This window comes from Salmo trutta, chromosome 5 (assembly GCF_901001165.1).
Source record: "Salmo trutta chromosome 5, fSalTru1.1, whole genome shotgun sequence".
NCBI classification, from domain to species: Eukaryota; Metazoa; Chordata; class Actinopteri; order Salmoniformes; family Salmonidae; genus Salmo; species Salmo trutta.
Genome location: NC_042961.1, coordinates 28405865 through 28421248, shown reverse-complemented (window position 1 = coordinate 28421248; position 15384 = coordinate 28405865). Strand labels below are relative to the sequence as shown.

The following is a 15384-nucleotide window of genomic DNA, read 5'->3' as shown; positions in this document are numbered from 1 at the left end:
GATGGCAGCACTGAATCTTACTCATATTTAATTTCGTAACCGGTCCATCAAGACTGCAAAGAACTTGCGGAGACTCATTGAGCTGATTACAATCAGCACCTACTCAACAAGGAATACTTGACCTTATGACTTGCATTACAGATCAGTGAATTTATCCAAACGCCATCACTGAGAACCACGTCTGAGATCCGGTTTGTGAAGTTATGCTGCTCTGGCTGTAAAATAAGCTTGGCTACGTGTAATTTGGGGGTGACAATGGCTGATAGGAAAACCAATACTGTGCCAAATTCCAGCGCAAATTTACTGTTTTCTGCGGCACCAGAGTTCAATTTCAACCTACCTTTCATACCTGTCAGTCAGGCCAGTGGTCCGGCGGTGTTATCAGGAGGTAAGATAATGGCGAGGGCCACAGCAGGGCACCTATGACAAACATGACAGCTAGCTATCTAACGACGTTAGCTAGCTGCTAGCTCGTTAGCTGCCAACAAGCCCATTTTACATTTGAATAATTATAAATCCCTGCAATTTAATAGATATCAGGATGTTTCTGTGGGAGCTTAGTAAATAAATATAATAATATTTGCTACTGCAGTGTCAGGTCAACAAAACTCATATCAACATAACCCTTGTTTCATCTGATTTGTCTTAAGTAAATCAGAGTTGAGGTTCTCAAAAGGGTGGATTAACATTGTATTCTTGACATTGCTCACAGTTAGACTGTTGACAAGTTCAAATGTAACTCAGTTGCTCAATATTTCTGTTATTTTTCCTAGATGATTCTGCAGATGTCGGAGAAGAAGACAGCTTTCTTGGCCAGACCTCTGGAAATACCCAAGCACCGTCCACATTCAGCTACTTCTCCAGTCCCGTGAACAGCAGTGACCCATTTGCCTCCATTGGACGTCAGCCGGCATGTCCACCCCCAGCATCACTATCAGTAGCCCCTGTGACATCTGGACCAACCTCTGTCCCCATTGTTGCAAGCATGGCCCCAACACCCCCTGTCCCACTAACCAACCCTGCTGTGCCACAGCCATTTGGCAGTGTTGTTTACCAGAACCCCATGGGAAGATACACTCCTCCCCCTAACACAGTGACCCCACCCCCTCCACAAGCCCCCGATCAGAGTTATAATCCGTACCGTCACACACCCCTCAGCAGCAGAGCCAAACCCTATATGCCAGCTCCAGAGGTCCAGTCACTATCCAGCCCACCGGTGCAGCAAAATCCCTACACTATGGGCTCTCAAGCGCCAACATTCCAATCGGCACCCTCCACATACACAAAGGTAAACAACAACTCCACTCCGTTTATTGCTTAGTAGTGAATGGTGTGAACCTCTTATTTTAAGATTAGTCCCGTGTGGCTCAGTTGGTAGAACATGGTGTTTGCAACGCCAGGGTTGTGGGTTCGATTCCCACGGGGGACCAGTATGGAAGAAAAAAAAAGAATGTATGAAATGTATGCACTGGATAAGAGCGTCTGCTAAATGACTAAAAATGTAAATGTAAAAGATGACTTAAACTACTGGCAATCAGGCTAATATAAATGTCTTATAGGAGAATGTAGCTTTTTTTACAACCAAATCAACATTTTGTATGGATTGTTGTAGATGGCGCCAGACACTTTGTTTGCGATTTGACTTGTTTTTTGAGAAATCTTGCCCCAACCATTGATTTGCTTCCTCATCCTCGTTGTGCAGTACGGGGGCTCTGAAAAAACATGAACAAATGCTCCAAAAACACCAAAATACGTCCTTTTAAAAACTGAAAAGCTCTCAGTAAAGTGATGCAGGTCTTTAGATGTTCTGCACATTAAATAGTTTTTTCTGAACTTTATGCACAACGTTATATTCCATTTTGTTGCGAAGTGAATCGCTGGTTGGGGTAAGTTTCTCAAAAACGAATGAAATTGCAAAGAAAGTGTCTGGACTCTTCTATAACATGCCAATTACATCAAAAATAGAGATTTGGTTGTAAAAAAAACGCTAACTTTTCCTTTAACTCGCTCTTCAGCCCCCTCCCACACAGATTCAGGGGCCACCCCCTATGACCCAACACTCCACCACTGCTGGAGCACTGGTCCCAGCCAATCAAATGATGCAATATAACGTGTATGAGGCTGTCCAGCCTCACTGGTTCTTCTGCAAACAAGTGGAGTCCAAGAGCGTCTGGCTTCCCTTTAGTATCCTGGACTCCATTCAACTGGAGGAGATCTACAATTCAGGTGAGCTGAATGATGGGATTTCTACTATTAAAAAAAAATGTATCATCAGAGCCATTTTATATTCTAGGTATCCAAGTTGACTTTGCATAGCTCTCTTCTTTATGTAGGCCTAGATATTTGTAAAACATGTTTGTTTAAACAGAGCCATTTTGAAATATGTGGCATGTTCATTAGGCACAAAACGTTGCAAAATGTTTTGAAACATTATTCGTTGCGCGCCCTAGTAAACTCCACCCTAATTTATGCACACTCACAGATACATAATCATCTCACAAAAGTCTGTCATTTTTGTTTTGTTTTTCATTCATTTGTGTGTTTGATGTTATGTTTAGCCTATCTTTTTGTTGTCTTTTCCTATCGCAATGCATTTTCTTGTACGTAAAGCAAATATCTGAGAAACAGACAATAAAGAAATATTGAATCTAATATGATTACATTTTTTTTCATTCTCCTCCAGTGCAACCAGACCCTGAGAATGTGATTGTGTGCACAGAAGGAGGGCGCTATGACGTGCAGCTCTATGACCGCATACGTACAGCTGTATTCTGGGAGGAGGAACCTACAGAGGTGCGGCGCTGCACCTGGTTCTACAAGGGAGACACAGACAGCCGCTTCATCCCCTACTCAGAGGAGTTCAGCGAGAAGCTAGAGGTTGGTCCCATCAATGTGAAAAAAATAAACAGGACCAGGGTCGTGTTCATTAGGGCACGCAATTAAAGAAAATGTTGTGTGTTCGATTTCCATTGCAAAATGTTTAACTATATTTTACTACGGTGTGCCCTAATGAACAAGACCCAGGGTTCACTGTTACCCAGATTAGAATACAGCTGGACAATGGGGTGTGTTTGATTTTAGCCCTGAGAGTGGACTGAGAGATTCGTATTATGTCTGAGCATTGTTTGATTGGCTGTCTTTTTATGTAGGGAGAATATAAGAAAGCTGTGTCAACCAACCAATGGCACCGTCGACTGGAGTTCCCATCAGGGGAAACCATTGTCATGCACAATCCAAAGGTATGTTTGTATGACTTCATTTTACAATGCTTAATTACCAAGTGTTTACTAAAACATTAAATAGTAATAACTTGTGAATAACTTGTTTGTTTCTTTGAAATTCATTAAAACAAGCACCAGGTAGTTACCAATCGTGAACACTGAACAAGACCGTAACGAAAAATAACATATCATGGTTTTGAGTGGACTTTGTTGTTTTGCCGACCAAGACGCGACTGTATTTCTAGTTTGTGAAGAGGTTCTTTTTGTCTTTTTACAGGTGATAGTGCAATTCCAGCCATCCGCCATGCCGGACGAGTGGGGTACAACCCAGGATGGACAGACCAGACCCAGGGTGGTCAAGAGGGGCATTGATGATGACCATGATGAAGTTCCCGATGGGGAGCTCCCTCAGGTGGATCACCTGGTGTTCATGGTGCATGGCATCGGTCCAGTCTGTGACCTGAGGTTTAGGAGCATGGTGGAGTGTGGTATGTGTGATCTTTCGCTCCACATGGCTCATTAAGTCTCCGTTATTGCCCAGCTCTATATTCACATCATATTATGGATGTCTTTGTTTATACATTTACATTTAAGTCATTTAGCAGACGCTCTTATCCAGAGCGACTTACAAATTGGTGCATTCACCTATAATATCCAGTAGAACAAACACTTTACAATAGTGCATCTAAATCCTTTAAAGGGGGGGGGGGGTTAGAAGGATTACTTTATCCTATCCCAGGTATTCCTTAAAGAGGTGGGGTTTCAGGTGTCTCCGGAAGGTGGTGATTGACTCCGCTGTCCTGGCATCGTGAGGGAGATTGTTCCACCATTGGGGTGCCAGAGCGGCGAACAGTTTTGACTGGGCTGAGCGGGAACTGTGCTTCCTCAGAGGTAGGGAGGCGAGCAGGCCAGAGGTGGATGAACGCAGTGCCCTTGTTTGGGTGTAGGGCCTGATCAGAGCCTGAAGGTACGGAGGTGCCGTTCCCCTCACAGCTCCGTAGGCAAGCACCATGGTCTTGTAGCGGATGCGAGCTTCAACTGGAAGCCAGTGGAGAGAGCGGAGGAGCGGGGTGACGTGAGAGAACTTGGGAAGGTTGAACACCAGACGGGCTGCGGCGTTCTGGATGAGTTGTAGGGGTTTGATGGCACAGGCAGGGAGCCCAGCCAACAGCGAGTTGCAGTAATCCAGACGGGAGATGACAAGTGCCTGGATTAGGACCTGCGCCGCTTCCTGTGTGAGGCAGGGTCGTACTCTGCGAATGTTGTAGAGCATGAACCTACAGGATCGGGTCACCGCCTTGATGTTAGTGGAGAACGACAGGGTGTTGTCCAGGATCACGCCAAGGTTCTTAGCACAACCTATACCATGAATGGTATAGGTTGTGGTATGTTCTGCCTGTCATGGCGTTTCTTACTATGCCCAGCAAATGCCCCTAAAGTGTATTGAATGTAACTCTGTTGAATATCCATTTACTGCTCCGTACTAACCCAGATAGAGTATTAGAAATGTGTGTTGCTTGTGTTCACAGTGGATGACTTCCGGAGTGTTTCCCTGAAGCTGCTGCAGAGTCATTTTAAGAAGGCGCAGGACGAGCGTGTCATCAGTCGAGTGGAGTTCCTTCCTGTTCAGTGGCACACGGCCCTGCATGGGGACGCCACAGGGGTGGACAGGTGAGGAGACGAAAAAAGGCTCAGACTTTTGTTTCCACTTCCGTGGCCCGGCTCCGGTGTCTCACTGGGCCACCTGCTCTGACTTGGGAGCCAAGGCCAGGCCACTGGTACTTTTCTGCTTGCATTACCATAATGGCTAACTGTGAACATGGGTTAACAACTTCCACGCTTAACACCTTCTCACATTCTGCTCCCCCCAAGTCTTTAGTGTCACACTCCTGATGGAAAAGCAATTCCCGAATAATAACACTGGAGCCTACAGTGAGGGGAAAAAAGTATTTGATCCCCTGCTGACTTTGTACATTTGCCCACTGACAAAGAAATGATCAGTCTATAATTTTAATGGTAGGTTTATTTGAACAGTGAGAGACAGAATAACAACAAAAAAATACAGAAAAACACATGTCAAAAATGTTAGAAATTGATTTGCATTTTAATGAGGGAAATAAGTATTTGACCCCTCTGCAAAATCAGCAGGGGATCAAATACTTTTTTCCCTCACAAAAATTAACATACAGTGCATTTCGAAAGTATTCAGATCCCTTGACTTGTTCTACATTTTGTTACTTTACAGCCTTATTCTAAAATTGATTAAAGTTTTTTTTCCCTCATTAATCTACACACAATACCACAATAATTATAATGCAAAAACAGGTTGTTAATTTTACTACAAATTAAGTATTCATACCCTTTACTCAGTACTTTGTTGAAGCAGCGATTACTGCGTCGTGTCTTGTTTGACGCTACAAGCTTGGCACACCTGTATTTGTGGAGTTTCTCCCATTCTTCTCTGCAGATCCTCTCAAGCTCAGTCAGGTTGTATGGGGAGCGTCGCAGCACAGCTATTTTCAGGTCTCTCCGGAGATGTTAGATCGGGTTCAAGTCCGGGCTCTGGCTGGGCCACTCAAGGACATTCAGAGACTTTTCCCGAAACCACTCCTGCGTTGTCTCGGCTGTGTGCTTAGGGTCTTTGTCCTGTTGGAAGGTGAATTTTCGCCCCCAGTCTGAGCTCTTAAGCGCTCTGGAGAAGGTTTTTATCAAGGATCTCTCTGTACTTTGCTTTGTTCATCTTTACCTCGATCCTGACTAGTCTCCCAGTCCCTGCTGCTGAAAAACATCCCCACAACATGATGCTGCCACCACGATGCTTCACCGTAGGGATGGTGCCAGGTTTCTTCCAGATGTGACGCTTGGCTTTCAAGTTCAATCTTGGTTTCATCAGACCAGAGAATCTTGTTTGTCATGGTCTGAGAGTCCTTTAGCAGGCTGTCATGTGCCTTTTACTAAGGAGTGGCTTTCGTCTGGCCACTCTACCATAAAGGCCTGATTGCTGGAGTGCTGCAGAGATGGTTGTCCTTCTGGAAGGTTCTCCCATCTCCACAGAGGAGCTCTGTCAGAGTGACCATTGGGTTCTTGGTCACCTCCCTGACCATGGCCCTTCTCCCCCGATTGCTCAGTTTGGCCGGGCGGCCAGCTCTAGGAAGGGTCTCGTTGGTTCCAAACTTTTAAGAATGATGGCGGCCACTATGTTCTTGGGGACCTTCAATGCTGCAGACATTTTTAATGCTGCAATGCTGCAGACAAAGGTCTGAATACTAATGTAAGTAAGGTATTTCAGTGTCTTTATACATTTGCAAAAATGTATAAAAACCTGTTTTCGCTTTGTCATTTTGGGGTATTGTGTGTAGATTTCTGAGGATATTTATTCCATTTTAGAATAAGGCTGTAACAAAATATTGAAAAGGGGAAGGAGTCTGAATACTTTCCGAATGTACTGTAAACATTGGCAACAAACTGGTGTGGGGTAAGTCTCAGGTGGAAGTGAACCATAATGGAATTTTAAGGACGTTCATACACTTGGGAATGCGTCCTGTTCTTTGTGGGATAGGGAAATTATATTGTGTCACGAAAAATCTGTGCTGACGTGAGCGGCAAGCTTTTACAAATGTAACCACACAATGGCTGTGTCTGAGAACATTACTATCTGTCAAATCCTTGCTAATGCTCCCGCCTGTGAGAGGGCAAGGATTTGAGCGCTTGTAAATCAGACACAGCCAATTTCTCCCACTCTGACTCGATCCTTTTCCTACTGTTGTTTTAGGAGGATAAAGAAGATCACCCTGCCCAGCACGGGTCGTCTGCGTCACTTCACTAACGAGACCCTCTTAGACGTGCTGTTCTACAACAGTCCCACCTACTGCCAGACCATCATGGACACAGTTGCCCTGGAGATTAACAGGATCTATGCCCTGTTCATGCAGCGGAATCCAGACTTCACAGGAGGCGTCTCTGTATCCGGACACAGTTTAGGTACAAACAGCCAGACACCAAGGGCCACTTTTCTGGACCTACCGTAAATTCCGGACTATAAGCCGCAACTTTTTTCCCAGGCTTTGAACCTCGCGGCTTAAACAATGACGCGGCTAATATATGGATTTTTCCCGCTTTCAATTTTTTTTTCTAAAAAAAAAAACTCTGTTTTTTTGGCGGCATGAAGCTTTCATTAGACCAATGAAATTGCCGAACGGGTTAAGGTCAAACAACTTTTTTGTTTACTGTTTAGATTAAATCGAGCGCTTTCGAACTTCCCATCATTCTGATTACGGTAGTCATTTTGTCACCCTCATCATGGCAAAGACACGGAGAAATGCATATGATGCAGCTTTCAAGTTGAAGGCGATTGATCTGGCTGTTGGAAAAGGAAATAGAGCTGCTGCACGGGAGCTTGGTCTTAATGAGTCGATGATAAGACGTTGGAAACAGCAGCATGAGGAATTGACTCAGTACAAAAAGACAACTAAAGCTTACTGCTCATTTTTTATTTTTTGTTACAAGCCGTGTTTCGTTAAAGCCTGTGTAAAGTTCATTTGTTTCAATGTACCGGTAGGCACCTGCGGCTTATAGACATGTGCGGCTTATTTATGTTCAAAATAATATATATTTTTTAAATTCAGTGGGTGCGGCTTATATTCAGGTGCGCTTAATAGTCCGGAAATTACGGTAGATGAAATCTTAGTGCTGGCTTAAAAGAAAAACTTTGTTCAATTGAGAATCTCTATTGTAAGTGCTTTTTAGTCCAAGGCTAGGCTTAATCTGGGTCCAGGAAACCAGCCCCAAGTGTTCATACTTTTAGCTAAGTCATGTGAGAAAGATTTGGACAAACCTGGCTCTCTGTGTGTTTGCAGGTTCCCTCATACTTTTCGACTTGCTGTCAAACCAGAAGAATGTCTCACCTTTGCAAACCATGTCAACTGCAAATGGGGGCCACCCTGCAGGCAACAAACAGGTAATTGGTCCATAGCTATCCAAACATTGTTTATTTCATTATTTCGGTGACACCGGAGAGTGTAACAATAGGAGGCCCCTTCCTCTTCTCCTTAAAGCAGGTGGCTCACCCCGCTGCTGCTACCCCACCTGCTGCTGTAGGGGAGGAGCCTAAGGAGGAAGGGGAGGAGTTTGCCGATCTTTCTGCATCGCTGGAACATCTGGGCCTGTCTGAGTACCAGAGCACTTTAGAACAGGAGAAGATTGACCTTGAATCTTTTGTAAGAACACTCCCTGCTTGTCATGAAACCATATACTGTAGTTATTGATATTTACTTTAAATTCTTATGACCTATGTTCCCATTAAGCTGCTTCACAGAAGAAATATCAGCGAGCACAGAGAAGCACGAGATTGAACTTCAGGGGAAAGGAAAGGAGGAGTTGTACAACAGTCAGTTGTACAACTGAATACATTACTCATTTAATCCTCTGAATCAGAGAGGTGCAGGGGGCTGCCTTAAATCGACATCAACGTCTTCGGCGCCTTGCTCAGGGGCAGAACGACAGATTTGTACCTTGTCAGCTCGGGGATTCGATCCAGCAACCTTTCGGTTACTGGCTACCTGCCGCCCCTACCCGACTTCCTAGAGTTTTCCCCGTTAGTTGACACTATCAACGTTTCCCTTTACTGTGGGAATTGTGATCGAATCAACACAATATTAGCCACTTTCAATGCAACATACTGAAACAAAACAAACGATGCTAGACTTAGTATGCGAAACTAACTATGCAAGAGACTGTAGGCAGAACGCATCGGAGTAGGATTATATTGCATTGACAGACACAACTCAGGCCCGTACTCTACACAGACTGGTGCGCAATAACCAATCAGCTGCAGTAGGGCTATATGCAAATAGACCATTGCCACATATGGATCTGTGCCATTCACTTTGAACTGGACTGTTTTTACAGCATGAGCAGTCGTGAGTAGTTGCACTTGTTTTGAGATCAAAGCGAGAGCTACATGTAGCGACATGCACATTTGTTCATATCCTTTCCTAGTTAGTGAGTTATTAGCCCAGTTATAGATAAAAAATGTTTTGTCTTAAACGGGCAGTGTTGTATTTTGAGACAGGCTTGAATAAGCTTAGCAGCCAATAGGCAGAGGGTAGCATAATTTGTCTGATTCTCTGTAGTAGTGGTATGGGAGTAATGATGCATTTTATTTTGTAAAGTGATTTCTTGCATCAAACAACACAACAGCATTTTCAGTCACCTCCTTGTCTGAAGGACAAGTCGAAAACATTTTTTTTTTTTAAGTCTCATGGAATGTAGGCCTACATTGAACGCCACACATTGGCTGCTACTGTAGGCTGAATGATAGAACAGCTAAACTGTTAAAATGTTATGAAATGCATTTTCTCCATAGTTTATGGTAGGCCACTCTGGTAGGCCTACATTATGATCAAATAGCCACAGTAGCCTACTTGACCACTGTTAAAACTAACTTAAAGCGGGTGCAGCCTCCATGTTCACAGTAAACGCACGCCAGAATTTGCACAACTTTCAAGTTTGCGCTCAGCAGGCCTGAAATTTGTTTAGTAATAAAAAAAATTAAGGAACATTGCTTATGACACTATTAAAGAGACATTACACACCAAAATAACGAATGTCAGATGTTTTAAGACCTCAAAAGTCAAGGTGAGTCCACATGCCACAGCATTGGTTGTGCAGATCCAGCTTAATGCCTAAATGATTCATATCTGAAATGAATGTAAAATATAATATTACAGTGCTCATCTTTAACATTTATTTTGGATTGTGTCTATAAGGATATAGCTATATGGATCTACAAAACAAATGTCCTTGGGTAAAAAAAAACACATTTGAGGCCTGAAAATAACTGACTTTTGAGTGAAATTTCCCAGAAACAGAAAGTAAATGATTCAATTGTATTACAATGCCTCCCTAGGCCATTTCCTAGAATTGGTGATTACAATCTATGGTCCAAATCCCACTGTGAAATTACATCTGATTGATTAATTTCCTCTTTTCTATATTTTGTTATGTTAATTTCCTCTTTTCTATATTTTGTTAGCTTATGTGCACAGTTGAGGACCTGAAAGAGATGGGGATTCCATTGGGGCCAAGGAAGAAAATTGCTAAATTTGTCAAAGAAAGAGCAATTAAGCAGGTGAGCATTTAATCGTCTTTGTCTCTCAGTCACCAGTGTTGTGTTAAACAGGAAGAAAATGTTTTGAAATGGGCTGGTACAACCTGAACTTAGAATACAACATTTGATCTATTCCAAAATGTTTCACTAGTGTGCCGTACTGAACACAACCCAGTGATAGCTAAAACTGTGTCAACTGAACATAATCTTCTGTGTTCGTGTACCTTCTATCTTCGGGACTCCTTTCGTCAGGCAACAAGTCAGGCAGCACGAGATAAGAAGGCAGCAGAAGTGAAGGTGGCCAGTCAAGAGGTCGTCCCCGCCCAATTAAGTGAGTCCCTTCCAGGGCCCGGCACCACGAAGCTTCCTGTTGGCGGGACTTACTCGTCCGTCCATGTGGATTACAACTACTTCAAAGTTGGCACTGGACAGGTAAACCTAAACCTCTTCCAGGATTCAATCAGATCAGCGTAACCCGCGTAACTCTTCGTTGCTTTTGTTTAGGCGGTGTCGAAGGTGTAACTGCGTTAAAGCTGTCAAATCCTCAAGCGACCTGGTGTTACCGATTTGCAGACATTTTAGTTGGATGCACCGAGTCGCAGCCAGGCTGTTTGAATACTGGAATGTTGTTTTCTAGTGACATTTATTTGGATACATCCATAACAATGAGCTAATGAGGCACAATTTTACCTGGCATAGACAATGTGCTCTCTCGTTAGGACACTGTTGTTCAGAGGAGCTAGCCAACGACACCGCTAACACAATCACTTCAAACTGAAGCAGGAAAGACGGCAAACTAGCTGCACTTTGTTTCACCTTTTTTCAATTTACATCTTTGTACATATCCATAAAAATGATGCCAGCTGATTCATGATTCGACTGGCTGAGAAACGCTGTCTCCTCCTGACATGTTCATTACTATGGGTCAGCTGGAGATCAAAGCAAATGTAGGAGAGACACAGCAAATGTATACAAATATCCGCTGTTGAAAACTAAATGTTACTCTAAAAGTAATGTGAGATAATGCTGCTTATAAGTGGAGATCAAGTTACACATCCAACACGCCGAAACAAAAGTAATGAAAAGCTAATCATTTGTCAGCTAGCGCGGGAGTCCCGCTGATCTGATTGAATCCCGACCCTACAACATGACGTTAGCGTGGAGTAATGACGTTAGCCTACAGCCTTTCTGTAATGTCAATGCATAAGCATACATTTTCATCAGGGCACATATAAAAGCACTGTCTGGTGTTGGTGTTCTGCCCCATAGGTGTCGGTGGTGTACCACACTCTGGACTTTGAACCGGTGAATTTCTTCGCCCTGGGATCTCCCATAGGGATGTTCCTCACAGTGCGAGGCCTGGAGAAGATCGAGGAAAACTACCAGCTACCCACCTGCAAGGGATTCTTCAACATTTACCATCCGGTTAGCCAATCTTCCTCAGAAGTGTTCTGAGCGGAGTATGGGTGTGCATGCAGATGACATACCGAATGTGACAGGATTGCCACTGTCAGCTATAAAGCACATTGGGACAACTTTATGTAAAAAGGACTTTATAAATACATTTAATTGAACTGTGACATGGTTAATGCCAATGTGTTTTAATTAAAGTAGATCAGAGTAGCAAATACATGAATTGATATGGAAGGGTGTAATAAATTGTTTTTCAAAATGTTAAAATATCTGCTTGTTTGAACTGTTTGTTTTAGCTGGACCCAGTTGCTTACAGGATTGAGCCCATGATCCTGCCAGACCTGGACTTGAAACCTGTTCTGATTCCACATCACAAAGGGAGGAAGAGGCTGCATCTCGGTATGGAACTATAGATTCACCACTGGCTTTTTTATCTTCAGATTTGTGTTCTATTTATTACCATCGCCAGGTGAACCCTACCATTGTCATCACTGTCTCTTCCCATTTTGTCTTTGAAACTGACTAATCAGACCCTGGTCTCTGAGGAACAGTGTTTCCCCTATATTTATTCTTGCCACCACTGGGGGGGGATGTTTTAATTATATATATCACTGAGTGTACAAAACATTAACAACCATTTCCTAATATTGGGTTGCACCCCCCCAGTTTGCCCTCAGAACAGCCTCAATTCGTTGGGGAATGGACTCTACAAGATGTCGAAAACGTTCCACAGGGATGCTGGCCCATGTTGACTCCAGTGCTTCACACAGTTGTGTCAAATTGGCTGGGTGTCCATTGGGTGGTGGACCTTTCTTGATACACACAGGAAACTGTTGAGCTAGAAACACCCAGCAGCGTTGCAGTTCTTGACACAAACCGTTGCGCCTGGCACCTACCAACATACCCCTTGCCACCACTGCTGGGAAAAAAATCCTAGTGCAAACACTGGTTTATTACAGGAAGTAAATCAAATACAATGACTCAGATCTTGGCAGAGTGAAACCTCACCAACAGAACACAAAGAGCAGTCCTGGAAGACCAGGATTCCAAAGTGTAGTATGTTTAATTTATGTCAGTGAGGTTTACAATCATGGATTGTTTTGTGTGTGTGGCAGAGCTGAAGGAGAGTCTCTCCCGCATGGGTTCAGACCTGAAGCATGGCTTCATCAGCTCCCTGAAGAGTGCCTGGCAGACCCTCAACGACTTCGCCCGTGCTCACACCTCCAATGCCCAGCTGGCAGCCGAGCTCGCCATGGTGGCCAATCAAATCAAGGAGGAGGAGGAGAAGCATGCACACAGTGATGGTGAGTATAAGAGTGATTTAAGTAAGTCGTGAAATATTGCTCTTTCGGTTTATTTAAACGTCAAAACATTGGTTAGTCGCAGAACACAGGTTAGTGGAGAGTCCTGAGCTGCTGAGAGAAGAAGAGCCCCAGGTGAAAATAGGAATGCTGAACGGGGGGAACCGCATTGACTACGTCCTACAGGAGAAGCCCATCGAGAGCTTCAACGAGTACCTCTTCGCCCTGCAGAGTCACCTGTGCTACTGGTATGAAAATCAGCTCTGCTGCTTACTCTGGCCCTTTTTTTATATATATTAAGGTGGAACAGGAAATGTTGATCAACATGCACTGTTGAATAGATTTCATGGCTGGATGGCCAATCATCTCATTCTGCCCCTTGGGTACTCCACATGAGGTCATACTTGTGTGTGGTTGTTTATAGCTGCTGTTTGATTAACATTTAGCCATATCATTTGATAAATGTTGTCATATTATTCTCAAGAGCTTTACCTCCGATTTTGTGTCTACTGCTTGATTGAGTTTTGAACCTGAGACTAAGACCTGGATTACGTTTGTCTTCTCTTACACAGCTGATCTATTTTGAGTTGAGGTATTCTGTTTTGAAAAATAATTCCGTCTGCAGACATTGATTTAGTTGTTCCTTTTTTTTTTCCCCCCAGGGAGTCTGAAGATACAGCCCTACTACTCCTGAAAGAGATCTACAAGACCATGGGGATAAACCCAGAACAGATTTTACATTAATGCAATGGATTGGTAACCTGGTGGAACCACCCTGGTTGCTGCGTTCATTCCGTTTCACTGCACGTAAGTGAAATGGAATGGTGAATGCAGTGATCAGGCCCGGTTCCACCAGGTTAATGGATTGGTTGGAATGAAAAATAAACCTTTCTGAAACCGTCATACTCCCCATCAGGTTTGTCCATGTCAATGCTTTTTGATTTGATATTGTATATGGTTCTTTGTTAGTATTGATTTTCTATTCTCATAGTCTATTGTATGAGGATGAATATGCTTGTAATATGACCTTTGTCTTAAATTAAGAAAATAGATCAATTTAGTGGATTCCAAGACCACTTTACTTGTTTGAAATTACATTTTTATAGCCTAAATTATAGAACTGGTGAGGTTTGCTGAACAAAATGAAATTAAACATTTACAAGAGAAATCACAGAAACTGCTAATTTAAGTATTTACCTCAAATGTATTTTATGTTTAACAATAGCCGTAAAATAAACCATTTACTTTCACATTGTGACTCTTTTCAGTCTTCGGTGCTTTTTATGTTGAATTGTTGCACAGGTAAGACTGCCGCATTTACTTTCAGATTTTTTTGTGTGTTCCTAGTTTGCTTAAATAGAGAAGAGGACCAATACTTGTTTTTCAGTTGTGTTCAGGAAAAGATTGAGCTCTGAGGCATTCAAGAACCAAAAGACTGGAAACCTATTGTATAGAGGGAGGAGAGCAATGTTTAATGAGAAAATAAGCATTTAACAAGGCAGTCATGACTCAAGTTTGATACAAAAAGGTGGGCCACCTTGATAGTTTTTCAACTGGTCATTCAATACAATACCGTTTTCGTTGAATTCAACATTGCACACCATTGTGTCATACTGAACGCAACCCTGTTACTTAATCACAATAAATCGCAAACATGCTTTGCTTGCTCTTTAACATAATACAACTTTTGACTTTATGTAAATCTAAATTACCATCACATTTTTTACACTTCAATGGGTAGTTCCAAGTAATGTTTTATCAATAAAAATGAAACTTGTATTTATTTATTTTTTTAACGGTACCTGCCGACATTCAGGGCTCTATTCAATCCATACCCTAGGTCGAAAAAAATACAGATTAAGACAATGTAATAATTCCATGTGGCAGTTAGAAAATAAACACATTCATTGGCCCAGCACGGTTGCTGATTCTACAGGATTAGCATTGAACATGTGACATCAAGTAACGGCTGTAGATCTGAAAACATTTATAGAATGAAATTAAAAAGTTACTGTGTTTGCTGGGAAGTTATCTGAAATTCACTACGATTGTGTAAATTTCCGCTTTGATGGCAAACTTTCTTTACTATCAGACTGTGCGCGAGCGTCGCAAAATAAATTTAGAAATCTGTTATTCAATAATTACGCGTCTGCGTTGCAAAGGGCTAAAATAGGAGTTCTTTCTATTTCTGACTCAGATCGCGCTGAAAGTCCTGCCTCTCCCATCTCATTGGTTTATAGAAGCAGGTACCCACGTGCCATCTCCTCATTGGTTATACCCACGTGGGTGATTGAAAGATGAACTGTTTTGCCGGTTGTTGTAGTAATACTATGAAAGTTTA

The 15384-nt window shown here is 42.8% G+C and overlaps 1 protein-coding gene across 2 annotated transcripts; it reads left to right on the top strand.

Moving 5' to 3' along the window:
• The first annotated feature begins 68 nt into the window (after positions 1–68).
• On the top strand, positions 69–14301 carry sec23ip (SEC23 interacting protein). Of its 2 annotated transcripts, none has more exons than XM_029753229.1 (17): positions 69–388; positions 774–1288; positions 2016–2226; positions 2684–2877; positions 3150–3239; positions 3499–3709; positions 4751–4892; positions 6994–7202; positions 8078–8178; positions 8279–8437; positions 10255–10350; positions 10582–10761; positions 11599–11754; positions 12039–12141; positions 12858–13046; positions 13123–13291; positions 13706–14301. In XM_029753229.1, the coding sequence occupies exons 1-17, from the start codon at positions 256–258 to the stop codon at positions 13785–13787; spliced, it is 2940 nt and encodes a 979-aa protein (XP_029609089.1). In that variant the 5' UTR covers positions 69–255; the 3' UTR covers positions 13788–14301. The 2 variants fall into 2 exon arrangements, with proteins under 2 accessions (XP_029609089.1, XP_029609088.1); XM_029753228.1 differs by having other exon boundaries at positions 70–388; positions 8276–8437.
• The last annotated feature ends 1083 nt before the right edge of the window (positions 14302–15384 follow it).

What these genes read in the sequence shown, in the direction of transcription:
- sec23ip (XM_029753228.1), top strand. Translation starts at nt 256, where the DNA reads ATGGCTGATAGGAAAACCAATACTGTGCCAAATTCCAGCGCAAATTTA. An exon ending in TCTTCAACATTTACCATCCG is followed by an intron (nt 11,755 to 12,038) that starts GTTAGCCAATCT and finishes TGTTTGTTTTAG; the next exon opens with CTGGACCCAGTTGCTTACAG. An exon ending in CAGAGTCACCTGTGCTACTG is followed by an intron (nt 13,292 to 13,705) that starts GTATGAAAATCA and finishes TTTTCCCCCCAG; the next exon opens with GGAGTCTGAAGATACAGCCC.